At 51.6% G+C, this 25,826-nt stretch overlaps 1 protein-coding gene across 2 annotated transcripts in view; it reads left to right on the top strand.

Moving 5' to 3' along the window:
• The window catches only part of ARHGAP26 (Rho GTPase activating protein 26), a 130,131-nt gene that overhangs the window by 91,062 nt on the left and 13,243 nt on the right, over positions 1-25,826 (top strand). For both annotated transcript variants that reach the window (XM_065643968.1, XM_065643969.1), the window contains exons 19-20: positions 4,503-4,641; positions 9,682-9,835. In XM_065643968.1, coding sequence (XP_065500040.1) covers positions 4,503-4,641; positions 9,682-9,835 — 293 coding nt within the window. The remainder of the gene's footprint in view (positions 1-4,502; positions 4,642-9,681; positions 9,836-25,826) is intronic.

The following is a 25,826-nucleotide window of genomic DNA, read 5'->3' as shown; positions in this document are numbered from 1 at the left end:
TTTACAGGCGCTTTGGCGGTTTATCTGGTTGCTGGGGCAGCGGGGAGGGTTTGGGGAGGGCCGGTCAGCGGTCCCTGCGTTTGCAGTCACCCCACCTGAGACTGGGCTCATCCTCCACCGGAGATTGTCCCTGGGGAAAAACATTCATCCCGAAGCCAGAAAAGTGCCAGAGGAGGATGCTGCAGGGTACGGTGCCCATCGTCCAGTGTGTTCACTGATGAACATGAACTTGTGCCCCCTTCAGCGATACCTCTGGATTAATGTGTGCCCTGTGCACAGTGTTTCCCATCTGCGGTTTGGAATCGTACTCAGCAAATCAGGGACTTTCTGAAGGTTCCCAGAACAACTAGTAAACTATAGCTTGCTCTTGTTGCCAGAACGTCCGACACAGACCATTAAACCCTCTGTGTAATCCAAAAAATTGAATCATTTCGGGAGATTTAACAGGTTTCCAGGTCTCAGATCCAAATTGTTTGTTATACTCACAATAACAGCAATAAACTCTGATACGTTTTTTAAAGCTTCTCAGACATGTTCTCCTGGAAATTGAGGTGTCACAGCCCTTGCGCTTGTCTTTACAGCTGCCGCTGGGAGCTGCTGCACGTTGGGTGATCTCCGGTGGGTTGTACTGACACCGGAGCTCCTGCAAATGTGGAATAGTGTTGGATCCGGGACTGGGGAGGAGGGGGTGGTGGCTCCGTTTGCCTGCCAGATGTTCCAGCGCAGGAAAGGGGAGCCCTGAAGGAGCCGAGCAGGAGCACGTTGCCCGGCTCTCACTGCTGCACGCTGCCCAACGAACCAACAAAATGTCAAATCGATCCTTTATAAGATTTATTCTGCAGTGATTCTCAGCCTTTTCTGTCTATATTTGTGAACACAGTGCATTAAGGAAATGTTATAAAATACATCCTGATTATATATCATTAAATGGATAACGTTATTTTTCTCCTGTGGGTCTGGATGTTGCCATGACAGGCAGACCAGGAGTGCATCCTATGCGAAATATCTAAGGATGCTGCGCTGTATGCCTAGTTACTGAAGTGACTGCTGATTTAAAAACTAAAAGTTAGCCAAAAGTAATACTGAAGTATTATTGCATCTGACAGTTGCAGACGTCCATCCATCCATTTTCTTTTCCGAAGCCTGAATTTGTATAGCTCTCTGGAAAAGGCCATTGTTCTGAAGGGTTACAAAATTAAGAGGTCGATTTACTGGCTTGATGATGTTCCCTCCTGATGAGGGATTGCCCAGGTGAAATGTTAATACAGCCAGCGTCGATGACAAATAGGAGATGGTTCGTGCAGGGAGTTGCACAGACCTCAGTAACCAGTGAGGACTGACAGACACTGCAGCCAGTGCCCTCAGCACCTCATTCTGGTTTTATTCTTTTCTGTCATTAGCCGAAACGTTTAGTGACGCTGCTGGCAGTTTTAGCTGGTCCTTGTATAAGACTTAGTCCCGCAGACATTTTGAACATCACAGCAGGTCCCTGCTGTCCCGGTTCGGCGAGCGGGCGCGGCTGTGGCAGGCTCCGCGCCGCAGCGGGGACCGGCTGTGCGTGCCGCTGCGTCCCGGCCCCTCACCTGGGCAGGTACCTGGGCAGGTGCGTGGGCGTGTTTCGCTTGCATCTGGGAGGCTTGTTACAAAAAGCCTTTCAACTCCCACCTGCGATGAGGTGCCGCTGGGTCTTTGCTGTTTTGCAGACAGGAGAAGGTTGGTGTGGAGCTGTGAAACTGCCACTTGCATCAGGCTGGGCGAGCGCGGTACGGCTGTAAATGTGATTTATGAATCCTGGCTGCTCCTCTCCCATTCCGGCTGTTAAACTGTCTCTCTCTCCCCATTAATTGGACTCTGTGACTGGGAGAGCTATAATACAGGCTTGTGCAGTGAGGAGCATGTCTCAGCTCTTCTTGTTAAATTAAAAAATGAAACAAACCTGAGAAACTTTCCTGCGAAGAAGAGTGGGGGTTTTGTGAAGCAATATCTGGGCTGGGGGAGATGGAGTTGGGGATGTTGGTCCAGCAGAGCTGGTTTCCTTTGCCGCTGAAAAGATCTGTGCTGTTTCCTGGTACATGGTAACAGCAGAGCATCTAAAAAGGGCTGTTTATCTTACGGTTCTGAGAGTCTCAGACTCCTCCCTCCGTAGACCTCCAAAATCAGCGTTCTGCTTTCTTAAATGTAGCTCTTAATTGACTTTTCTCCATTGCGAGTGGCTAAATTTAGCCCGTGCGCTTTGTAGGGCTCCGAGGTGGTGGAGAGCGGCTGTTACCAGCCCTTTGTCCGCCCCCGCGTCGCTCCTGCGCCGCGCTGCCGTGAGCCGCGCGGGCACCGGGGAGGCCGGTGCTTGAGGACCGTCCTGGGCCCGTCTGCAGCGGGGCTGTCGGGGCTGAGGGGGCGTTTTAACTGGAATACGGAGTTGGTTGTGATAAGTTGCACTGTGTAAGATACCAGGCGCTGAAGCTTTTCGGTAAAATTGTTTCATAATGATGTTCCAGCTGTGTTTAGAAATGCAAACTCCTTATAAGCCGGGGCTGGTTTTAGTCACAGAGTTCATCATTTAACAGCGCGTATGTCTTCTCTTATTAAATACCAAAAAGGGAAATGGCACCCTGGAAGTTTATTTTCAAGTGTGCTGGGGGAAATCATTGCATAAAATGCAATTCATAAATCTATACTTTTATCTTGCTTGATTTATATATTTCATTATATTTCCCGAGTAGAACTTACTATTGAAAAGCAATTTGAAAGCGAGAGCATGTCAAAGCAGGCAGTGGCTGTGCTGGGCATGGGGATGGAGCCCAGGGCAGGCCCGGTGCCCCTGGACCGATTTCGGCCCCCGGTGCTGAGGGTCCTGCCCGGGAGAAGCTGCATTTAGCACACAGAGCAAAGGGCTCGTGGTTTGGGCCCAGCACCCGGGACAGGCACCTGAAGCACGTGCAGCTGTGTGATGTTCCAGCACGGTGAGCAATGTGCTGCCAGTAGCCCTGCTAACCGGGGCTGCCGGTGGCCCAAGCACCGGTGCCGGCACCGGGGTGGGCGGTGGGTGCCGGCAGGGTGACGGCACTGGGTACGGCAGCCATGCAAGAGGTTGGGGACCCACTGCCCCCCAGACTCTCATGGGCAGCCTGGGGAACAGCGACTTCGGAGGTGGGAAGGGCCCCGGGCAGGCGTGCGCGGGGTGGAAAGGAGCGGTGCTGCGTGCGGAAGGCGCGGCTCCTGGATCCGTACCCAGGAGGAACGCGCGGGTGAGCTCCGCAGAGCTGGCCGGCAGGCCGCGGCGGGACTCCGCGCCCCAGCCATCTGTTCGCAGCGGCGCGCGGGCAGACCCAACTGCTCGCTTGGCTGGGGCCGGGGCCGGGTCCTGCCGGGCGGGCAGAGTTTTGCACAGTGATTCATCGCCGCTTCCTGCACCTCACCCCGTCCGCAGGCTCGGAAGCCAAACCTGAGCCCGGGCAGCCGGTCCCTGCAAATAGAAGGGTTGGGCAGCGATGTCCTTGGTGCGAGGGGTTTGATTCATTGAGGACGGTTCGTTAGTTCCCCTCCGTAAGTACTGCCCTTCACAGTTTGGGGAGAGATGTGACATTAAAATTTTTGGCTAATGCATCTTGGCTCTTCAGTGTTTATTTGTAGCAACCAGCATGGAAGGTTTGTGTGTGTGCGAGGCTTTGGTTGTTACACAAAACAAACCCGTTAAGTGCTGGCAGCCGCTCCTGGAGCTGGCGGGCGCGTTCGGGGGGTTCTGCGGGGAGAGGGCCGCGGGTGCGCGGTGGCCGCGGGCTCGGGGAGTCACCCGGGCTGCGACGGCCACCAACCGCCTCTGAAATACGGTTCTCCTGCCGGTCGCTGTCTGGCAGGGCCGGTAGAGCGGGGAAAGGCTCTGAGGGATGGTGCTTGACGTACTCGAGCAAAGGCAAACCTTGAGAGAGCTGGGCTGGAGGCAGCGCTGCTGTTATCTGAGCCTGGGGTTCCAGAACAGAAACAATAAATAACTGAAAATCAACAACAAACAAAACTGCTGCTCTTTGTGTTCGTGCAATTTTAAAATTCCATCCCCTTGAGAAAAATGTGATTGCTCAGTTTTCCGACAGCTGTGGCTGGAAGTCACAGAGACTTTCCCGAGCTGGTTGGCATCGGTGGTGCGAGGGCACCGAGGGCCGTGCTGCGGGGACACGTGTGGGGACACCAGTGTGTCGTGCCTGGGGCACTTGCCGTCATCTGCTGGGGCACCACACACCCTCCAAAACTCAGCAGAGTGCCAGGTTATCACGGTACTTCACATCTTGCAACCTGTGTCTTGGGTGAAGAGTAGAGAGGAGGAGTGCAGACAGGGCGGGAATGTGGAATTCAGGAAATTATACCCAAAATGTTGCCTTGTTGAATGCGTGTCTTCCTTAGACGCAGCTCTGCAGAGCGGTCACAGAGCGGTGCAGACCAGGCAGGTAGGCAGCTCTTCTGTTCAAAGGGGTGATGCCAAAGGGCAACTTGTTTATTATTTTTAACAGATATTTAACACGGTGCCAGAGACCCTGCCATCGAACTCGCAGCTGCTGTTATCTCGCAAGAAGAGCACGGACTCGAAGCCTCCGTCCTGCAGCGAGAGACCTCTGACGCTCTTCCACACCGCACAGCCCAACGAGAAGCGTAAGTGTGCCGAGCCCCGGCTCTCCCACTTGACATAGTTTTTGCCCTAATCGTGACTCTCAGACTGTAATTGCCATGTCACAAAATGCAGTTTTACTGCTATCAATGGAAGAGACAATTCCCGTAACAGAATGGGGCTTTGGTTTCCTCTGCCATCACATTGATGCGGGTGTGAAGATCGTCTGTCATCCAAGCCCGTAAGCAGGGGCTTCAAATGCAGCAGCGTTAGCACAGTGGAAAGTGTTGCTGTCCCTTCCCCGCCGGACGGGCCCCTGTGCATTCCCGTTCTCATGTTCCCCCACCGCTGTCCTCGCCATCACCAGCTGCCGAGATGCGCTCCTGCCCGCGGGGTGCAGCACGTGTGGCGGGGGGACGCCCGCCTGCCTCCCCTAAAGGCAGGCACCCCTTTCTGGATGCTCACAGGCACTTTGCCTTTTACAGACATGAAAAACTCGGCCAGGAGGTTCTGCATTTTTCTGAGGATTATGTACCACAGCAGTTTAAAAATGTTGAAGATCATCTTTCCATTTCTGTCACTAATTGATGCTCCAGATATTTAGGTGAAAGAGTCAGCGCCCCATCATGGAGCAGCAGTGATGTGTCTGCTCAGGCTGCTGCTTCACGTTACAGCACAAACCCAGTTCGCAGCTCTCCCGTTCCTCCTGGCCATGTTCTCCCAGCCCTTGCCTGGGGCTGCTCCTGGAACCAGCGCCTTGCACAGGGAACTGTCCCTGTTTGCTGAAAAAGCAGGAGAGTGACGTGGTGAGCAGAGCAAGTGCGGGGGAGCCGGGGGAACCCGTCTCGCCGAGACTTAGACCTGCAGAGTGGTTGCTCTGGACTTTACCGGCTCACAAAACGTGTGGGCTTCTCCGCCTCTGATTAACTGTTAATTATCAGGCGCTCTCCTTTCGGAGGATGTCATACCGATACATGTGGGTTTAAGGAAGCAGCGGTAGTGCCCGAGCGTGCTCTGGAAATAGTGTGTCACACGACTCTTAGTGGAGCCTCAAATATCAAAAACTGCTTTTGAAAAATTTCAGCCAAAGTCATTTATTTGCTGCTAACTAAGTTGCTCGTTAGGGTGCGGAGTGGCTTGGCTGCCGGAGCCTTCCTGTACCGTCCTCCCCTGGCCTAGAAGAGGAACAGAGTTATTTTATTTCTGCATTTATTTATTCCCACAAGAATCGATATTTTCTCGACTTTCCTCCTGACCGTCTGCAATCTCCCGTGTCTATGGGAAGCCACTACCATTTTATTCAGTGTTTGCCATCCCCACTGGACGTGTCACCTGAGGAATAACGTGAGTTTTCCATTTTTACTGGTCCAGAGGTTGGCCAAGGCTGAGGCTCAAGTGGTGCCACATCTGCATCGCGTCCTGGGCTGTGACGCAGAAATAGCCCCACGGTGACACAGAAGGAGCCGGCACCTTTGGCAGCCCCCACGGGCACGGGGGAAGCTCCTCTTCCCTCTGCGGGTGCCAGTCTGGGATGAGGGACACGGAGCCCTGACGTACGGGGTCACTTTGGTGCTTGTGCCTCCAAATCTGTGTCGCAAGAGGTGAAGATGGCTCCAAGGAGCCCCGAGCACAAGCAGAACACGAGGGCCTGCTGCTGTCCTTCAACTAGGAAATGAAGGTGTAATAAGATCTAATAGCTCGAAGTTGAAGCTAGACACGTTCAAAATTGAAACAGTGCACACTTTTTAAGACTAAGAGCAACTTAACCATAAAAAGAAGTCAAGTGGGGCAGTGAATTTTCTGTTACTTGAAATCTGCTCATCGAAGTCAGATATCTTTCTAAAATTTTCACTAAAATTCATCATACAAAGCGGTAAGTCAAAAATTACAATACTCAACAGACTGAATCATGCAAGAGAGCAGATTAGATAATTATAGTGATTTTAGATAATTATAGTGATTATATCGGTGTTAAACATTTACATTTTTGTCCACAACTGACCCAGGAACTGAGTGGATATTGCAAAACAAGTGTCATTAACACAGCAAATACACTATTTTGTTCCTTATCAGTTCCTCATTATAAGCAGTGCTCTGCTCCTGTTTTGCCGTGCGGAGGGCTCTTGTCACCGCTCTGCAGTCCCGGGGACGGCTGCTGTCACAGTGCCCGGAGCGAGCGGGTTGTCAGCCCCGAGCTCTGCGCTGGGGTTTGCTGGACACCAGCCCTTCATTTCCACGAAGGTTCACAAGGGTTTGGGTAACTGGTGAAAACTCAAGCTCGTTTTGATGTGTTGTTGGTTCTTGAGCTGGAAGAGAGGGAACCGAGACCGGCTGAGCAGTTCAGCAACGGGCAGAGTTTTGTTTGGTGAAGGGAGGACTGCAAATAATGCATGAGTCCAGTTCTGTCTTAAGCCCCTCTTTCCAGGAGCGGGGTTTGGGGCTCTTGGGGAGCAGCTGCTGCTTTGGTTGATTCAGGGCAGCTCTCCGGCCGTCGGGAGCTGGGTCACAGTGCCGGCACAGAGGAGCTGCAGCTGGTTTGCAAAGTGGCTCTTCTGTCTTCTGCGTGATGGAGCAGAAATGCTTTAGTGGATGGCTGTAAGACCAAATTAAATGTCACAGCGAGGAATCCTTTGTATAAGCTTTTAAAAACATGAAGTAAAATACAGTATCAGCCTTTTAAGAAGGAGGAAATAAAATAAAGCAAGAGTTTCAGATTCTGCCATTCATCTCCTACCCTCTTTAGATCAAACACTTCCAGTTTCTTGGCTGATAGGGACCTTAATTCAATATTGGCTGGTATCTAGCTCTGAGATTAGGCAGACAATTGACACTGATTTGTTGGTTTTATGGAGCTTATTTTCAGACTTCAGCCTTGGGCAGAAAATGTTTGGAAATAATAAGATGTAGCATTAGACCACAGTCCATCGGCTCAGGCTCCTCACAGCCCCGGGGGTCAGCGTGGCCGGTCCCTGGGCTTGGCCACCTCTGTCACCGTACTGCTTAAAACCTGCGCCGGCAGCTCCAAAAACAGAGGAGCAGTTTGCATTGCCCTTTTGGGGTTTTCAGGTCCATTGGCAGCTTAATTTCTCTCTCCTTTCACCTGCTGGCTCCTGCGCCTGCCTGTTGATATTTCTGGAGGTCAGCACTCTGCTTTTCTAAACTTTTGCCTCTTCTGCATGGATAATGTTTTTCATCACAAAGCGCTTGTGCCTTCCAAGTCCCAGGTGGGCTCTGGCGAGCTCAGAGCTCGGTACCAAGGCTGGACTTGCTGCGTCTCCATCAGCCGGTTGCACACCCGCAGCCTCCGGACTGCCCGCCTGCTGCTGGGCTGGCCGTGGAGCGCGGGGCGGTAAATGGCTTTAAAATGGGCACTCTAGGGAAAACACTCTTCTTTAGGAACTTCTCTGTCTTGGTGTAGGGAAGGCATGGCTTGTTGGAGCCACCATATGGTGACGAGGTTGGTTGTGTTTCCCTTTTGGCATGTCAGACGGTGGTGAGTTGGAAACCGTGGTTGGGTAAAAAAAATCCAACTTGTACCCTGGGGGGACAAAGGAGGGGCCAGAGAGGTATATGTGCTTCTTGTTCCCTTGGTGGCTTATTGCAGATCAGGATTAATGAAATGCAATTTCAGGAACATGTTGACGTGTATCAACATAATTAACACATCCTTGGCTTTGGCTAATCTCTGGAAGATAAGCTCAACCTGAGCAAAACCAAGTTTTAGACCTGATTTTGTCCAGGTACCAGGAAAATGCAGCAACTCCAGCAAAGGAGTGTGACAAGGAGTGTTACACTCCGCTCCTCCCTGCACCCACAAACCTATGATGCTGTGATTCTGTGTTCAGGATGAATTTTTCATATATCACGCACTCTTTTTATCCTTCTTTAAATGTGTACAGGATACGGGTGGGTACCACACAGTCTCCTTCTAATGCAAGCAGAGCTGTACAGTTTAAAGGGATTAAGAACAAGGCATTCCCTATTACTATGTGCTTTTTGATCATATTGGTGTGCACTGGAAGAATCATTTTCAAGAGATTTATCTTAGAAGCAGGATTCATTATGTTCTCCAGCAGGTGCCCGTCTTTCAGGAAAGCATCACCACAGAAGCAGCAGTTCTCTGGAGCAGGGCTGCTTTCCATGCCGTCAGTGATGATAATTGCTTCCCACTATTACAATTATTGCTTACACAGAAAAGGCATCTTATGAAAATGAATTAATGCGATTTTCCGTAATTTGGTGTAGAGCTGAGGAGGGAGCCCATGCTGTGGGTGTCAGTTTGGGATGCATAATGTTTTCACTCCTCACTGCTCAAGTTACGCAAATAAGGGGGAAATCCCTTAACAGAGTATTACACGATCAAGGGAAACAAGAAATTCCGGGAATCCTCCAGGTTGTCGGCAGAGCAGTGCCAGCGTTTCCCAACGCAGCGCAGAGGGCAGGAGGTGCTATTATATTTTGGATCAGATATTAATATAAAGCCAAGTTTCTGACCCCCAGCTGCTGTGTATTGCGGAAGAGCTGAGCTGAAAAGGAGCCGAGACCCCGACCCCTTCCTGCTTATAGACCTGGCCAGGAAAGAGCGATCGTAATTGATGTCAAGTCAACTTTAACTGGGTGTTCTGTCCTTTTCTTGTTCTACAGTGTTATTCTGCTCCGGCACACAAGTGCTCAGTCCCTTGGCAGCTGATTTCAGTCACAGAGAAATCCGTTCTTGTATGTAGTTTGCATTTTAATTGTTTTCAGGTTGTGTGGTACTTCGAATGTCTTAGCGAATATAAAATATTAATGCCTTGAGAAAAATGAATATTTTCATGCTGAATATGGTATTAATTTAAAATGTAGCTGCATCTTAAAAAAAAAAAAAAAGAGTACTTGTTATTTCTTATAGTTTAGTGTATAATATTTAGAAGACATGACTGCAAATAACTGCCTGTTTCCTGGGGTCCGGGAAGACGCTGCCCTGTTGCACTGGGGCCGGGGCTGTTCGGGAGCGCTCGACGCCTTTGCGGCAGCGTGTCCTCACTTCTAGCGCCACAGCAGCTCTGTGCGCCGGCTGATTCTTGGCTTTCGGTGTTTTTTAGAGGAGAACAGAAACAGCATCATCAACTCCAGCCTGGAATCCGTCATCTCTTCAAATGTAAACAGCTTCCTCAACTCCACCAGCGCTCCCCAGCCCAGCCTGAACTCGAGTGATCTTGAACTAGAAGTAATTAAACCCAACAGGCCAAATTCACTGTAAGTACAGTGGTAATTAGTGTTTTATAGGCTCTCCGTCCTTAATCTTTAATCAGGGCTGTTTCTTACTCTGAGTCCCAGCAGTTTGTTGAAGAATACAATTTAACATTTTAATTTTTAATGGGCACCTAGCATGTGCCCTGCATTTTTAACTCAGTCTAAGCGATGGAATTAGTTACTGGGGGTTACATCTGCCAGCGAGCTCAGCTCTGATTATTTTGCACATGTGGGATATTTTTTGAGCAGAACTCCACATTGCTGCTTGAACCGCTCGACCCCTCTGGTGATAACTCCAGTGAACACAAAGGACTTTTCTTCTGAGTTAAATTCTGTGACTGTTGTCAGTACAGTTGATCTCCGGCCAAATCTGTGCCATTGCTTCTGCTATTGCTTCCTTCATCTGGAAAGTTCAAGGGAAAAAATAGCGACCTTAGCAATGAGTCCCTGGGGACGGCCGAGTTATTTATGAAGTCCCCTGAACTCGGCAGCTGAGCCCTCGCACTGATGGCCGCCTCTGCCGGGGGAATTTCCTTCCTGCCGTGGCTTTGCCGGGCCCGATAGCATTTTCCCACAGAACCTCCTCTCCTCGTCCATGTGAAGATCTGCTCAGACCTTGCAGAGCCGCTGCGGTCCCTGCGAGGCGGAGCTGACCTTCCCCCGGCACAGCCCTGCCCGGCCCCGCCACAGGAACGTGGCTCCCGCCGCGGCAGTTTATGGCTTTGCCGTATGCGGTGACCTTCGCCATTCGGGGAGACCTTCCCTCCCACCCCTCCAGTCCTCCCCTGGGCTCCCAACACTTCAGTTCCCACTCAGCCGTAGAAGCCCCCAGTCCCACGGGAGCAGGCAGTGCAAGTTTTGCTTTAGCTGTTTTTTTCTGGCTATCAGGATTGCTGAGGACTCGGAATGGATGAGCGCCAGGGAACTGGTGGGGATGCTGAAGTGTGTTGCTGTTGGCTCGGCTGGCAGCAGGGTTGGGGTTTGGGGGGCCTGGGGTGCAGCGGCGGCGGTTTGCAGGGCAGGGAGGTGAGTGCAGGTGGGCGTGAACAGGGGACAAGGGACAGGCTCTGGCTTCCATCCATCCGCGCTGCCTCTCCTCGCCATCGCTGCCACTAAACCATGAGCTGCACCAGCATCAACCAGCCTGGCCTGGCCTGGCCTTGGCTCCGGGAGCGGGCTTTGTAAGGCTCGGCTCAGCTCCCTGCCTCGAGTGCCGCCTGTGGGTTTACCTCCCACGAGAAAAGCGCCTGCGAGGAGCGTTGTGGTGCCAGAATGGAGCATCCCAAAGGTAGGACCCCTCTGAATTAAGGCTGTGCGTTACATATGTCATGTACTGAGGGAAGATGCGTCGATATCTCACACCCGTACTGCCGGTTGGAGCTCTGGAAGTCAGTCACATACCATTCCCTCAACAGGATGTTTTCAGTTTATTTATCCTTTGAGGGGAAAAAAAAATTATGTGACTTATAACACAACAAGGTTTGTGAGCCTGAGTCTTGCTGTGTCTTCACAGGAATTATTTGCCAAATTCACAGTTTTTCAGGTTCCAAGAGTTGCCTCTTCTTAATAATTTCTTTTTCAAAGGAAATTGTAAAGAAGTTCAGCAGAATAAATCAGTTAAAGCTACGTGGGGCTTTGGGGAATGGAGGCATCTGGATGCTACTGAGGAATTAGTGAGCAGACTGGCAGTGAAACCATTTGCTTGCCACCAGTTCGGGGGCCTTCCCAATTCCACAAAGTGGAATAGTGCCGAGCAGGGGAGCGCCAGCAGCTCCTATGGCTCTCGCAGTCCTTGTGGCATTTGGTGCTTTTCCTCAAGTCCAGTGATTTTGTGATGATTTTTACACAAGCAGTAATACACAAGCTCTCAGTCAATGTTGAGCTAAAGGTTGAAAAGTGAGTCTTAAGGTGAATGATACCACTAGACAAATATTTTCTTCTCTATAACCTCAGTTATTTAAATATCCTTAATCAAATCTTTCACTGATTAATGGAGCATCTGACTTCATTTTATTCTTTGTGTCCTTGCTGCTCTGCGGGACTACCCAAATACTATCCGTATAAAGCGACTTCTGGTTTTTTTAGCCAGCCGAGTCATTAGGGCTTTGCAGGGAGCCCTGGGCAGCTGCTGCCCCTGCGGCCGCTCTGCAGTGCACAGGGTGCCGGTGCTCCCCTGTAATTACCGCACCCACAATTAGCGTGTCCGCAGCAGGGAGGCTCGGGGCCGTGCCCTTGGAGCTCTTTCAAAAACTCTCCAAGTTCTCTGCTGGTCCTGTGAGACCCATCTTTGAGCTTTGCTTCAGGACTTGGGGTTTTTTCTTTCATTCCTCACCATTTTCTGTAGTTTTTTGGCCGTGGAGCAGGGCCATCCTGTTTTGGGGTTTCCCGGCAGCCTGCCTGTGGGTTGATCAGCTGGCGGAGCAAGGAGCCGGCGCTTGCCAAAATTCAAACCCCGCAGCTGAGGAGCTGTAAAATTCCAGGTGTGCGGAGGCCAGGAAGCACCACTTTCCTCCTTGAAAGAAAAAGGGATTTCTTTCTGAACAAGAAACCCTTTAAGAGAACAAATACAAAAGAATCTTGGATTCGGTGTTTCCCTCCCTTTGAGAAAGGGCCCCCTGCTTCCCTGACGGGACAACAGCAAAGGTTCGTACATTAAAAACCACTCCAGACCAGAATTTGACCTAGTCCTTATTCTCTGCTAAATGCATCACTGAAAAAAATGCTCTGGTGGACGTTTCTGTGCAGGGGAAATGCTGTCGTTAACGAGGGCCTTTTCCTGCTTCGTGCTGAGCTTCGGTGCCTTTTGGTGTTTGTATGTCTCTCGCCCTTTGCCCGCATGGGCAGCACGTTTGGTGTTAATGTCACTTTGAAATCTTGGCTGATGTTGTCTCATGGCATCGGTGGGTTGCCTGTCCATGGCTTTGCGTTGCTTCTCACATGTGCTATGAAGCGGGCAGAGCTGTGAAGGGGAAAACACGTTTTTTCTGCTGGTCACAAGGTCCCAGCTCTGATCTGTGCTCAGCTGTGACGTTGTGGTGCCCCAGAGCGGTGTCCGCCTCGGGGCCGCTCTCCGGCCCAGCCAGCAGCAGGGACAGCGAGCTGCCCGGACCACCAGACCTCCATCAGCCCGGCCCGGGTGCCTCGTCCCCACACCTGCAGCTGGGTTCGGTGCTTCAGCCTCCACGCAGCCCTGGTGGAGCCCGGGGGGTGTCCCCACACGTGGGGGGACGGTGGCCCCTGCCCGCACAGGAGCGGTGACACGGCTGCTCACCCTCTGCCGAGGCACGGTGGGAAACGGCAGAGAAAGGCCTTGGGTCGTCTTGATGTTCTTGCTTCTTATTAAACAAAAAACTGATGTTCTCGTGAAAATAACTCCTGTTGATCTCAGTGGGAGACTCGTTGGAGTACAGACACTGAACACCGCAAGTTTGAGGGATTGCTTGTTTTCCTTTTGCTGCGATGAGGACCAATGCATTCAAAGATTGCCTTTAAATGTACAATGCTAAAAATTGTGACCACTGTGAAATTAGAGATGTTTGTTGGAGCTTTTGTTTACAAATCCTCTCTGCTCCCTTCTAAATGCTTGTGTAGCCCCAGGTCTGCTCTGTGGAGAGCTGAGCTGGTTCCTAAATCCTTGTGTGCGCCTTGTCCCCACTGTGTCCCCCAGTCTGGCAGGGATGAGGGACGCCGTGCCGGGGCCCAGGCCTCTGGTACCCCCGTCCTCCTCCCGCGGGCAACGTGGTCATTCCCAAACTCGCCTCCCCTGGAGCCTGGTCCTCCTTCGCCAACCGGGAGGGAAATTATTTTGCTGCAGGGCGAAGGCTCTTCCTTCCCAGCCACCAATCGGGGTTTTACGATGGGAATGCATTCATTTGTTAGGGCTGGTTTTATTTTTATGGAAAAACTGCTCTGGGCGTGAGTTGTACTCGGTGAGTCAGCAGGACAGCCGTCCCATGCCAGGAGCTGTCACTGCGGCCGCAGGGACCCGGGCGGGCTGCCCAGGGCCACCAAAGCCCCAGAGAGGGGGACTCGTTGCTAAATAAGCATCGGGTTTCTTTATCCTGCCCCTGCAGAAAACGTCTTCCTTAGAAAACATGGCAAAACAAGAACCAGAAGTGCTGTTTTTCTAGCATAGCTACATACTCCAGCTGAAGTGAGAGAATTTTCAAACTAAATTGTGTGATCATGAAAAGAAGAAGATTTAAGATTGCTGTCTTTAAAATTCTTTAAAAAAAAGTACCTTGCTATGGTACCTTTGCAATGCAAGCCTCCAGTATGGGGTGTATCACTGCAGATGACCAACACTGTGGTCGTTGTGCTTTGTATTTTTTGTTCTCTGTTGCATTTCTTCCTCAGCCTCATCTTTGTCCCCTGTATTATTCCAAGACCGGTGCTGTGTGCCGGGGCCATGGGCGGCACTTAAATCTGGCTGAGGCCAAATCAGAGGTGGGTGCTGCAAACACAGGCAGCAATATCCAGTTCACATTACGCAGCTTTATTGGAATCATCTTTTAGTGCTTAAAATAAGCATAGTACCTTAGTCTTAAACTAGCTGCTAGGTATAATACTGGGTACTTGTGGCTGGCGTCCTACCTGTGACTTGCTGGGGCTTCTACAGTTGTTTGCAAAGCTGAACAACTCGTGTTACAGTTTGGAAAATAAACAGTGGCCAAAACTTACTGCAGGAGGTAGACAGAGTCACAGGGGTTTCAGTTTCTCCTTTCAGAGTAATTTCTTGTTGTACAGGACTGTTTTTTTGACACTTTTATTTTGTTGAAGTCCCTGCAGTAGCGTTTCCCGGAGGTGGCTCTGAGCGCTGGCCGCGTTGCTTCTCCAGAGCCCCGAGAAGCCCCCGGCTTTGGCAGGGACCCCTGGGGCTGGGAGTCAGCCCCACGCGCCAGGAAATGCCAGGACTGGAGCTACTTTATGGCCTCTACGGCCTTGATTTCCCTGCCCTCCCGCGTGTGGGGTTTGTCCTGTAGCGCTTCTTGCTGTCCCCGGGAGGTGGCGAGGCTGGTGCCATCGGGCAGCCGAAGGACAAAGCTTCACCGGGCGCGATACAGCACTTGGGGCACACGGCCTGGCCGTCCGGGGGTCTTCTTACCGTAGGATGGGTTGGCCCGCTGGTCCGTGTCTGCTCCGTTTTGTGCCACTGTGATAATTGCAGAGCAGCTCCCTTTCACAAAAATCAACGCCTTTACCGACTGCCCTCAGAGTTAGTTCTGTACATGTAAACTGAGTCAAAAACAATGCATGCAGGGAAAAAAACCACTTGATGAATGAGATAATATCTGTTGCTGCCTCAAAATGAAATATTATTGGGCATTTTTTCCTGATTTATCATGGAGATACAACCAACCTAATGAAGCTGCCTGCGTTCGGTGGTGTCTCCCCCTCTTCTGCCTTGGCAGACCCGTCTCCCATCTGATGGGGTGGCGGAGGTCTCCAAGTCGGGGTTTCCCCAAGGGATGGGGGAGCAGGGCCTGGCCGGGGGCCGTGCCCGGAGCGCGGGGGCCATGGCAGCCCCGGCCTTGCTCGTGGGCTCAGGGACGAGCTGAGCCCCCGCTCGGCCACCCAGCCCCGCCACCCCATCGCCCAGGGACTCTGCCTTCAGGGAAGTAATCGCTTTGGGAAACTGGGGCTTAGTCATCACGTGTCTATTTGCATTTAACTTGCTTTTCCCATTGACCAAGTATGGCTATTTCTTGCCCTCCACGGGTATGGAAAGAAATGAGGAGCGGATCTAAGGTCTAGCATTCATGAAGAAAAATAACCCAGTTAATCTACGGAAGAGAGATAATTCCCATGTGCTTTTGGGTTACAGGACCAGAATAAATCTTCATGAGACATCTCAGTTGTACATTTCTCTATCCCTGCCTGAAAATGCAAGAAATGTCAACTATTACTGTATTTGCAAAACAGGCTCCATCAGTGAGGTCTTGCTGGCGGGGAGCGGGCCGGGGGCTGGCGGGGAGCGCGTGACGGCACCCGAAGCCGTGGTGCTGGTGACGGCACCCGAAGCCATGGTGCTGGTGACGGCACCCGAAGCCGTGGTGCTGGTGACGGCACCCGAAGCCATGGTGCTGGTGACGGCACCCGAAGCCGTGGTGCTGGTGACGGCACCCGAAGCCGTGGTGCTGGTGACGGCACCCGAAGCCATGGTGCTGGTGACGGCACCCGAAGCCGTGGTGCTGGTGGCCATGGGCACGTGGGGTCCGTGGGACAGGCCAAACCATCCCCGCCTTGCCCCATCTCTCTGCTCTGCCGTCCCTCACCATCCCAAATCCATCTCTAGCAGTGGGCAGAGCAGCGTAGCATCATCAATGTGTCAAACAGGATAGCATAGCATTTTGGAATAAATAATCTCATAAAAATGCAAACAGCTTCAGCAATTATCAGCTGTGACACACACAAGCAAAAGCACGGAAGGAGAAGTAAATAGGCCTTTAAATGCTGCTGGTTCCTTGCAGAGCTGAAGTCACATTTTCCACTCTGAAAAATAACCACGTAAACATGACACAGCCTTATTCAGCAGCTCTGCTCCCCGTACCCGCGCAGAATGCAAATCTCTGCAGCAAAAATAGATTGTTTAGTTTTGCTGTTCTTTTTTTTAAAAAAAAACTTGTGTGGAGTCATCAGTAGTAGGAGTGATGTGAACTTCACTGTACCCGTCTTCATTAGTCAAGTTACTGTAAGAACAAATCTGTATTATTTCAGGAGCCGTGTCTCCGCTGTCAGCAGGAAGATTAGCCAGGTGTAAAGAGCTGGTGTTGGTCAGGAATTCAGGGGGAGTTTCTTGGTTTCTGGATGCTGTGTGGAGTTGGCAGCTAGAATAAACTTCTTTTATTTATAGCGAGACCCCCCTGAAGGCTCACAGGGAGCATGTCTGCGCAGTTACTTGCAGGCTGTGAAAGCCCAGGAACTCCTTACAGACATATTCAGCTTTTATTTTGCTCGGCGCAGAGAAGCTGTGAGACGGGGCCGTTTGATTCTCCGAGCAGAGCTCGATGAAGGAGCCGTGAAGCGGTTCCGTGTGTGAGTGTCGGTCCCCATGGGTGACACGGCGGTCACCCTGGCACCCCGTCTCTAGGCCAGTTTAACTCATCCAGTGGGAGGAACCTGTCCTCAAAAGTGGCTCTGTTTTCCTATAAAATACAGTGCTTTAAAACATTGGTGAACTGCTGCCATCCTGGCAAAGCTGAGCTTGGACTGCAGTTCACCCATCAGTGATGAGCTTCACGTCTGTCAGCTGCTGCCACAAAATACTGTCGTTTCTGCCTTTTTAGTTGAAGTTCTGGAAATGCTCAGATGCTTTTTTTGTTTCAATTGCATTTTGTTTTTACAGATATTTGTGATATTGAGAGTCTTGTTGGGTAAAGGGAGGCAGGGAGGCCAAGGCGGTCTGTCCCAGCAGCAGCAATCTTTGCTCAGGCTTGCCCTGGGATTTTGCATCCTAGAAGTCAATCCTGTCTGTATCAGCCGGGGTTCAGCAGCGAGAGCCGGGACGGCAGCTGCTCACAAGTGTTTGGTTTCACGCTGGGAAAATGTCGGGTTGCAGCTGAAGTTACTAATTCCAACAGTGGTGTTAGATGAGCTGTCGGGTGAAGTGGAACCAGCCAGGGAGATGCTCATTAGTCAGCGCTGCATTTTTCACACCTTTAAAATGCGAATGAAGATGGTTAATAGCCAACTGTCGCACTCACCAAATAACATCTTGCTGAATCGGCAAAAAAGATTCGCCGTCCCTGTCGGCTGAATGCTGGGTGTGGGAAGGAGCGGGATGAGATCAGCCCGTGTGATGGATGAGGGGCCACAGAGCCCCCGGCAGCACTGGGGGGTCTCTGTGTCTGAGCCACGTCCAGTCCAGCAGGTTTGTTTCATCTCGGGCTGTGTCTGCCCGGTTCAGCATGTCCTGCTCCTCACAAGGGCTCTGGGAGCTGGTGCATTGTACGAACATCCTCGGTACCATCCGTGTCAAACGCCTCTTCCCCCTTTTCTGCCTCTTTCACTGCCCGTTCCTGCCTCGTGCTGGGACTGTACAAACGATTCTGGCATTAAGCGCCAAGTGCGGCAGTGCCAGCGTGTGGACGAGCCTCCCAAGCCCTAGGGAATTTTTGAGCTTCTATTTCTCGTTGTGCAGCAGCGTTTCTTGGAGGCCAGGCTCACAGTCAGAGTATTTCTCAAATAATCCTTTCCCTGTTATCGAATGATGTAAGTGAGGTGTAGAACTGATGTGCTTCGTGGGTTCGAGCTGTATTTTCCATACGTAAGTATATCGGCCGTTTCAGAAGGATACGTGAGGTTCAGGACATGGGAACCCTGCAATGAGATTCCCATTGGACACAAGAGGGAAATTTTTCACGATGACAGTGATCAGCCATTGGAATAATCTCCCCAGGTAGCGCTGGATTCCCCAACGTTGGACACTTTTAAGATTCATCTGACTTGCCCTTGTTTTCCAGAGGTTTTTGTGTCTCTGTTTTGTTTGTTCATGTTGTTTATGTTCATGGAAAATAAACACAATTAGAGGTGCAGGAGCGGGTCCCACCCTCATCCTGCCTTCCCGTCAGCCACTTTGGAATGTCTCTGAAACGGCATCTCTGGGACTTCTGCTCAAGAAATTGTCTCATAAATCAAGTACTCCTGTCCCTGAGAAACCCGGATTCTCACCCACTCTCCCCTCACCCCAATATTCAGCCCCACTTTTAATTTGGATAAAGACCAGGAAAAGGTGTATTGGCACATATCGCTATAAACACGGGGTTATTTGTGCTCAGAGGGTCCAGTTGCTCCTGGCGGGAGGGCCCAGGGGGTGTCCCGGGGACGGCAGCCGGAGGGACGGGGCCGCCAGCCTATTTGGGACGTTCCCACATTGCAACCAACTCTTCGTGCCATCCGAGTGGTGCTTGCTGTAGCAAAGACGTTTCTTTTTACCTTAGCTTAATTTTCTGATTCTCTCCGTTCATATGAAATTGCAAACAAAACCTTGTGGCGGGCGCAGGGTGCCTGGGCCCTTACATACACACTGCCTGGTGCATTTGGGATAGGTAAAGCAGGGCCACGAGGAAATAGGAACTTGATGAATTGCGAGGCTTTGGGCAAAACAAAGCTGTTTCTTCTTCCTTCCACCGCATTGTGGCCGCCTGGCCAGGAGCCACTGCGGCTCCGGCGCGAGCCAAGAGCGGGAGAGGCGTTGTCAGGGCAGCGACTCGGGGCCGGGGTCCCCCGGGACCCTCCTGTGCCACGGCGGGTCCTTTCTGCCCCTCGTCAGGGTAATTAAAGCCCTGAATTCCCAGCATGTGCCCCATGGGGTGACACAGCAAACCACAGCTGGAAACTGCTGGGGCTGGAGAGGGGCGTCTCCCACCAGCCCTGCTCTGTGCAGCCAAGCAAAGCTCGGCCCAGACCCCAAAACGCTGGGCTTTTGCCTAATCTGGGTTTTAACTGCAAAGGCCAGCCTCGAGGGGCGGATCTTCTGACCGCCGAACACAAAATGACATTTTTAAGGGATTAGGTAAAATCTTGTAGTCATAGCTCCTCTGGATAAGCCTTATCTGAATTTCTTTTTAAGATGACCAGACCTGTTCCTGACTGTGGTCGTATGCTGGGACCGGGGGTGTTACGCTGGGCATTTGTGGTCCCAGCAAGGTGGGATGTCCCGGCTGGGATGGCGGGGGTGGGATGTCCTGGGTGGGATGGCCGGGGTGGGATGTCCCGGGTGGGATGGCCGGGGTGGGATGTCCCGGGTGGGATGTCCCGGGTGGGATGTCCTGGGTGGGATGTCCCGGGTGGGATGTCCTGGGTGGGATGTCCTGGGTGGGATGGCTGGGGCTGGTGCGAGAGCTGCCTGGGGTGGTCACCAGCCCCAGCTCCCCAAGGCAATCGCTGCGTTGCCTTCCAAGACGTGTCATGGGGCACAATTGTTTTGTTTTTCCCTCCCTCGATACCTCCTCGTGTGGCTGGTTGGGTTTACATCTTTTCTGTCTCCTAACAGAGCCAACCTGTGGCATTTGACACAGATTGGGGTGAAGTTACCCCAAATGTAATTGTTTCCTCTCCTGTTCGGAGTCATAGGAAATACTAAAAGGTTACAAGAGCGAGACTGGGGACACCACAGCAAAAACGAGGTGTCAGCTTCTGTGCCAGGAAGAAAAAAGAGTTTGCTGCAGTGGGTCACTGGGTGCACAGGACACTGGGCAGCGCTCCAAGGCAGGCTGGGACCCGGGGAGAGGTGAAAATGCCACATTTCTGCAAGAAAAACCCTGATACTCGGGCCAGCAAAGCGAGCTGCCTGTCCCGGGGTCTGCGGGGGAGCCGGCGTTGCTCTGGCTGGGCAGGGACTTAGGCAGAGATTCAGGCAGATGTCTCTGGGGTGCGTTGCATTTTGTATTTTAGACATGGGGTTGGCGTCGTGCTCAAGAGGATTAGAGATTATTTACAGTTTAAAACAGAAACCGCCTATCTCCTGGTTTCTTGTTTGAGAAAAGATCCTAAAATTCCCAGTCTGTTGCTTGGCTTATTCCAGATGACATAATATCCAAAGCATCGTACGACTTTCTTCTTCTTTTTTTTTTTTTTTTTTTTGGTGCAGACTGTTAAAAGTGTGTCTGTATGTTTGGGGTTTTTTTAAGGCAGTTTTAACTTGGGACTCCTAGCTTGTGCCTGCAGTTAGAATAAACTCCATAAACTTTAGCGATCCAGGGGTCTGGCAAATGTTTTTAAACCTGTTTCATGATGAACACAAGCAGCCTACTCAGTAGACTCCGCAGATAAATACACTTCAGGCTTCGTTGCTGATGGCAATACATTTTAAAGCTTGCATATATATACGCGTATACATACGTATTTCATAATTCTTTCCTATGTTATGTTTGAATGGTCCTGGTTTTATTTTCTAAGCCTCTGTGTGCTTCCAGGAGGTGTTTTAAGAGGTGTGAAGAACAACGGTGCTCGTAGGCTGCGGGAGCAGTGATCGTGGTTTGGGAGGACAGAGGGAAATCACAGAGTCCCATCTGAGCCGAGATGTTTCAGGCCGTTTGGCCACGCGGAGCAGTCGGGCGCTGAAGGGCCCCGGCACCCGTCTCGCTGCGTGGGGCTCGCAGGCGGAAAAGCTCGAACACGGGTGGTTTCTCTACTTTTCTGCTGTGTGGGTTTTCATATCCCCCGAGAGTTTGGCATGACAACTTTTCAAAGCTTTAGCTCTTTCGCTTCTTAGTTGGCACTTGGTCTAGAAACTTTCCACAAATTGAACTTGAAAATTAAGCCAAATATTCTCATAAAATAAGTCTCCAGTTCTGCGGCTAACCCTGTGTGAACTAGGAGTCGTACATCGAAATATTTTCTACGGGCTCATCCGTTAAAGCAGAGGTAATTTGTCAGGATAAGAGCCCTTGTACTAAGCAGAGAGGGCGCTGATCTTCCTTTTCTCAGCAGGAATGGGTTCTGTGGCTGCTTTGGTGTTACCGTGGGTGAGCTCTTCTGGATGTTATTGCCCGCCTGGAGTGCGTGGGCGCTCCCAGGACAGACAGATGGACAGACAGACGGTGGTTCCAGGCTGTCCCGCGGCTCCTGCAGCCCGAGTCCCGCTGGCCGGGGCTCCGCGGTGCTGCCTCTCCAGAGGCTTTGCAGCAGTTTCTGCCTCCAAACAGCTCCGCTCTGTTTCTGTGATTTGCTCTGGGAACATCTAAGGGTGCTTCTCACAAACTGAATTAAATTAGATCTCCCTCCAAGAGATCTGAAAAAGCACCTCAAACTTCAGCAGCACGTATGCTTAAAAGGCAGCTTTCTTGAAAGCCCTGCAGAGAAGATACAGACATTGCACTTTCATGGCTTTCTTAATTTATATAATTAGTGAGGAGATAGCTGCCTAGCAGTATTTTCTTCAAAGAAACTGCCTCAGACAAATATTAGCTAATGGAAATTTTACTTTCAAATAAAGCAGTATTTGAAAATACATTAAAGCCATTGTGGGGAGATGGATGCAGGAATCAAAGATGCTACAACAAAGCCTTCCCTGGGGCAGCCGCAGAACAGGCCGTGTTTGTTATCAGCTGATGCGCACATCTCCGACTCATCTCGTCGGCCGGTCCTTTCCTTTTCATTTTTCCCTTCCCTGCCTGCCGTCGCGCTTCTCCGCGGTGACTTTGGCCAAGCTGGGGGTGCCGGGCTGTGTTTTGCTCGGTGGCTGTGGCAGCCCCAGCGCGCTCAGCCCCGCATCCCGGCTGTGCTGCCAGCGCACTCTGCATCCCCGTCTCTTTCGGGCGAGTTCCCCAAGTGTGAGCCTAGCCAAAATTTTTATTGAGACTGCTGAAAGCGAAATGATAGTAAATTAGGTCTTTCTGCCACCTATAAATGTCACCACCATCAAAATGTTTTAAAGAAACGGCTGAACGCATTCTTTGGTTCCTCTTTCTGCAGGCAGATTTAATTCAAAATCAAGGATGTAGCCGAGACTCCCTTGTAAAAGTCTTTTGACGAATGTGGGAGTGTCTCCTGAAGGCAGTGCTGGTGTCCAGCCGTACCACACAGGCACTGGAGATGCTGAGAACGTACCAAGCCTCCCCAGCAGCGCCCAGTGCCAAGCGGAGCAGCGGCACGTGAGCGGGGTTCTGATGGGGCCACCCCGGGTGGCTCCGGGGCCGGCCACCCCCTCCCGCCCCATCCCATCGCCCAGCGAAGCGCTGACAGTTCCCCCGAAGGGGCAGGAGGCAAACAGGGCTGCTCGCTCACAAAGACATCCTGTCTCCCTCTGAAAGAAGATCCTTGTGCCTAATTAACTTCACAAATTAGCTGGAGCTGTAACGCCACCACCAAAAACTGCACCAAAAAAAAAAAAAGTCATACGATGCTTTGGATATTATGTCATCTGGAACACAACAACACATCGACACCACCGCCCAAAATGGAGGTAACACAATCTCCCCGGCCCTTTCTGCCGCCGTAAGGGATCCTGCCCGCCGATTAATTTGCCCTTGTCCGCTTTCCGCCCAGCTGCATGCTGGCTGTGCACAAGCCGCTGTGCAGACACTGTTGACAGGGCTGTGCTAAGCTGGGAAATTATCAGTAGCGTAAGAACCGCCGCTAATTATCGGCCTGCCCCCGCACCCTGGCATCGCTGCCCTGCGCCCGGCACCCGCCCGCGGTGGCAGGCGGCTCCGGCGCGGCCGGCGGGGTTTGAAGTGGTCACAGGCTTCCCGCGGTGACGGTGTCCGGCTGGATTTACCGGGCAGTGGGGAAGGAAATCACGGGAGGAAGGAGCAGTATTTCATCTTTTGTTGTTTGCACTGGCGCTTGTCAAAACATGAGCGCAAGCGGAGCAGAGGAAAATCCCTCTGGCTTCTGCCCGCGCCGGGCGAAGGGCTGGGAGCGGGGAGGGGACGGGAGGGAGCCGCGGGCAGGGAACGGAGCTGCCTGCCCTCAGCAAACCCCCCCCCTCGCTCCTGGAGACCCCGGGCGGCTCCGAGGAGCAGGGGAGATGTTTCTGCTCTGTAAGCACAGCCAGGGTGCCCGTACATCGCCGGGATGCCCGCCCGTCCCAGGCTGCTGTCCGGCATCGCGGTGGTGGATGCGGGAAGGCTTGTGCCAGCACTGCTGTGGCCAGCAGGCCCAGGGCAGTGCCCGTCCCGTCCTGGGCGCTGGGGAGGCCAAACCTCCAGTCCTGGGGGCAGTTCTGAGCCCCTCAGGCCAAGAAAGGCCTCGAGGTGCTGGAGCGAGTTGGGAGAAGGGAACGGAGCTGGTGAGGGGCTGGAGCACAAGGGTGATGGGGGCGGCTGAGGGAGCTGGGGGTTCAGCTGGAGAACAGGAGCTGGGGGGAGACCTTCTGATCTCTGACCTGCCTGAAAGGAGCTTGGAGCCAGGGGGGTCGGGCTCTGCTCCCCAGGAACAAGCGCCAGGACCAGAGGAAATGGCCTCAAGTTGCGCCAGGGGAGGTTGAGGTTGGATCTGGGGAACAATTTCTTCTGCAAAGGGCTGTGGGGCATTGGAACAGGCTGCCCAGGGCAGTGCTGGAGTCACCATCCCTGGAGGGGCTGGACAGACGGACATGAGGTTCTCAGGGACATGGGGCAGTGCCAGGGCTGGGGAACGGTTGGACTCATGCTGGTTTGCTCCCCAACCACCGCTTCTTCAGGTAATGAGAGTAACTAGTCATCTCTGTACAACTAATCATCTCTGTCCAATATATCTGTAGCTTTTAAGTATGGCAGCCCAAGATGGGACTTAAAATTATGCGTCTTTCTGTGGCTTCAGTTGTGTTTGACATGATAAAAAGTCATGTCCCTTACAAGAGCCAAGTTCTTGGTGGTGGATGCCCCGTCCCTGGAGACATCCCAGGCCAGGCTGGACGGGGCTCTGAGCAACCTGAGCTGGTGCAGATGTCCCTGCTCATGGCTGGGGGGCACTGGGGGACCTGGGGAGGGCCCTGCAACACAAACTGTTCTGTGATTCTCTGTAATACTGACATAAATCAGTGTAGAAGTGAAAACAATACCAACCAAAACCAAAAGTGAATTGGATGTATTAATCTTCACTGTATTTGATTAAGGGGCAGGGAGGAAAAGCTACGTTTTCAGCTTCATTGCAGGCAGAGGAATTGATGTTGGGCCAGTAAACTGGGAGGGTTGTGGTGCTCACCCCTCCCAGCTGGGCTGCACTGGGACGGGATGTGCAACTGGAGGACGAGGATTTTGCTGATGAGAGCTGATAGGGAAATAATGGGCTTACAAAGTCGGGGTTTTCAAGTGAAAAAAAATATGTGAAAAAAAGAAAGAACAGAAGAAAACCAGAACTTCTTTTGATAAATATGATCAAATTGGATCATTTCAGTATTGTAGTCTTTGGGTTTTGGAGTGAAATGTTCTGATCATCTGTCTGTTTCCGATGTTTGCAGAATAGCTGCAAAACAAAGTGGCACAAGAACAAATACACAAAAGGAAATCAGGCAAATCAAGTAAATGCACAAAATTATTATGCAGTGACTTTACTCACACATTATTCTCAAATCACTTTTACAGGCCAAAATAATCCTCATTGTTTTTCCCAGTGTGTATGACTTATGTGGGCAGGTGTTATTTCGTTACACTGCATGAAGAATATTTGCACGATACAAAAATAAGAGTTTTAGCTTGTGGTGGTTATGAAGGCTTAAATAAATGGTCTTTGTTTTTTGTCAGGATTTGAGTCTGGAAATGGCCTTCTATCAAATTATGCGAGGAAGATTACTTAGCCAGGAATTAATTTTTTATGGTGTGGAGTAACTTTTCTGACCATTTCCCAAAATTACTTTAGAAGTAAAAGCAACTTTTCTTCCTTCAGAGAGCTGACAGTGGCAGCCTGCGGGGCGGTGATGCTGCTCGTCCCGGGGCGCCCGAGCCCTGTGGCTGTTTGCAGAACGTCGCTTTTCCTTTGGGGCTCGTGTTGGAGAGTGCGTGGGGCAAACAGTCAATTCCAGCTGCTCGTGGTCGGCAAACGCGGCCCAGCGGGGCTGCCCGGTGCACAGCGTGTGTTCACCCCAGTGTCTGATCCCACCAAACTCCCCCCAGCTGAGCCGGGGCTGTGATCCCACAGGGCTTTAATTCCCTTCATTGCCCAAGGATCCCATACGGTTGCTGGGGTGGCAGATGGGAGAGTTTTCTTTTCTGCGGGACGTGTATGGCAGTGGATTGAATGCCAGAGAAAAATGAGAGATTTCTGGAGGAGTGTCGAGTTCTCCTTAATTGTGAATCCAATTTGTTGGTGACTAATGCATCCAGACTTGCAGAATTACCTCATGTATTAGAATCAGCGGCGCGATGGAAAAGCTGTGACTGAGATGCTGGCTCCTGCTTTACCAACACTTCCCTCCTAAACTGCTGTTTGGCTTCCTACTGGCACATTACAACTTCTCTATTAATAATTAAGAGCTTTAATCTGGTTTGAAAGCATTCGGTTCAACATAAAATCTGCCAGCTTGATTTTCAGTTTGCTGAGAGCCTTTTGAGCCAAGAGGGAGCAGGGA

The sequence above is a fragment of the Caloenas nicobarica genome, chromosome 13 (assembly GCF_036013445.1).
Source record: "Caloenas nicobarica isolate bCalNic1 chromosome 13, bCalNic1.hap1, whole genome shotgun sequence".
NCBI lineage: Eukaryota > Metazoa > Chordata > Aves > Columbiformes > Columbidae > Caloenas > Caloenas nicobarica.
Note: the sequence above shows the minus strand (reverse complement) of the source record. Positions and strands in the feature narration are given on the sequence as shown.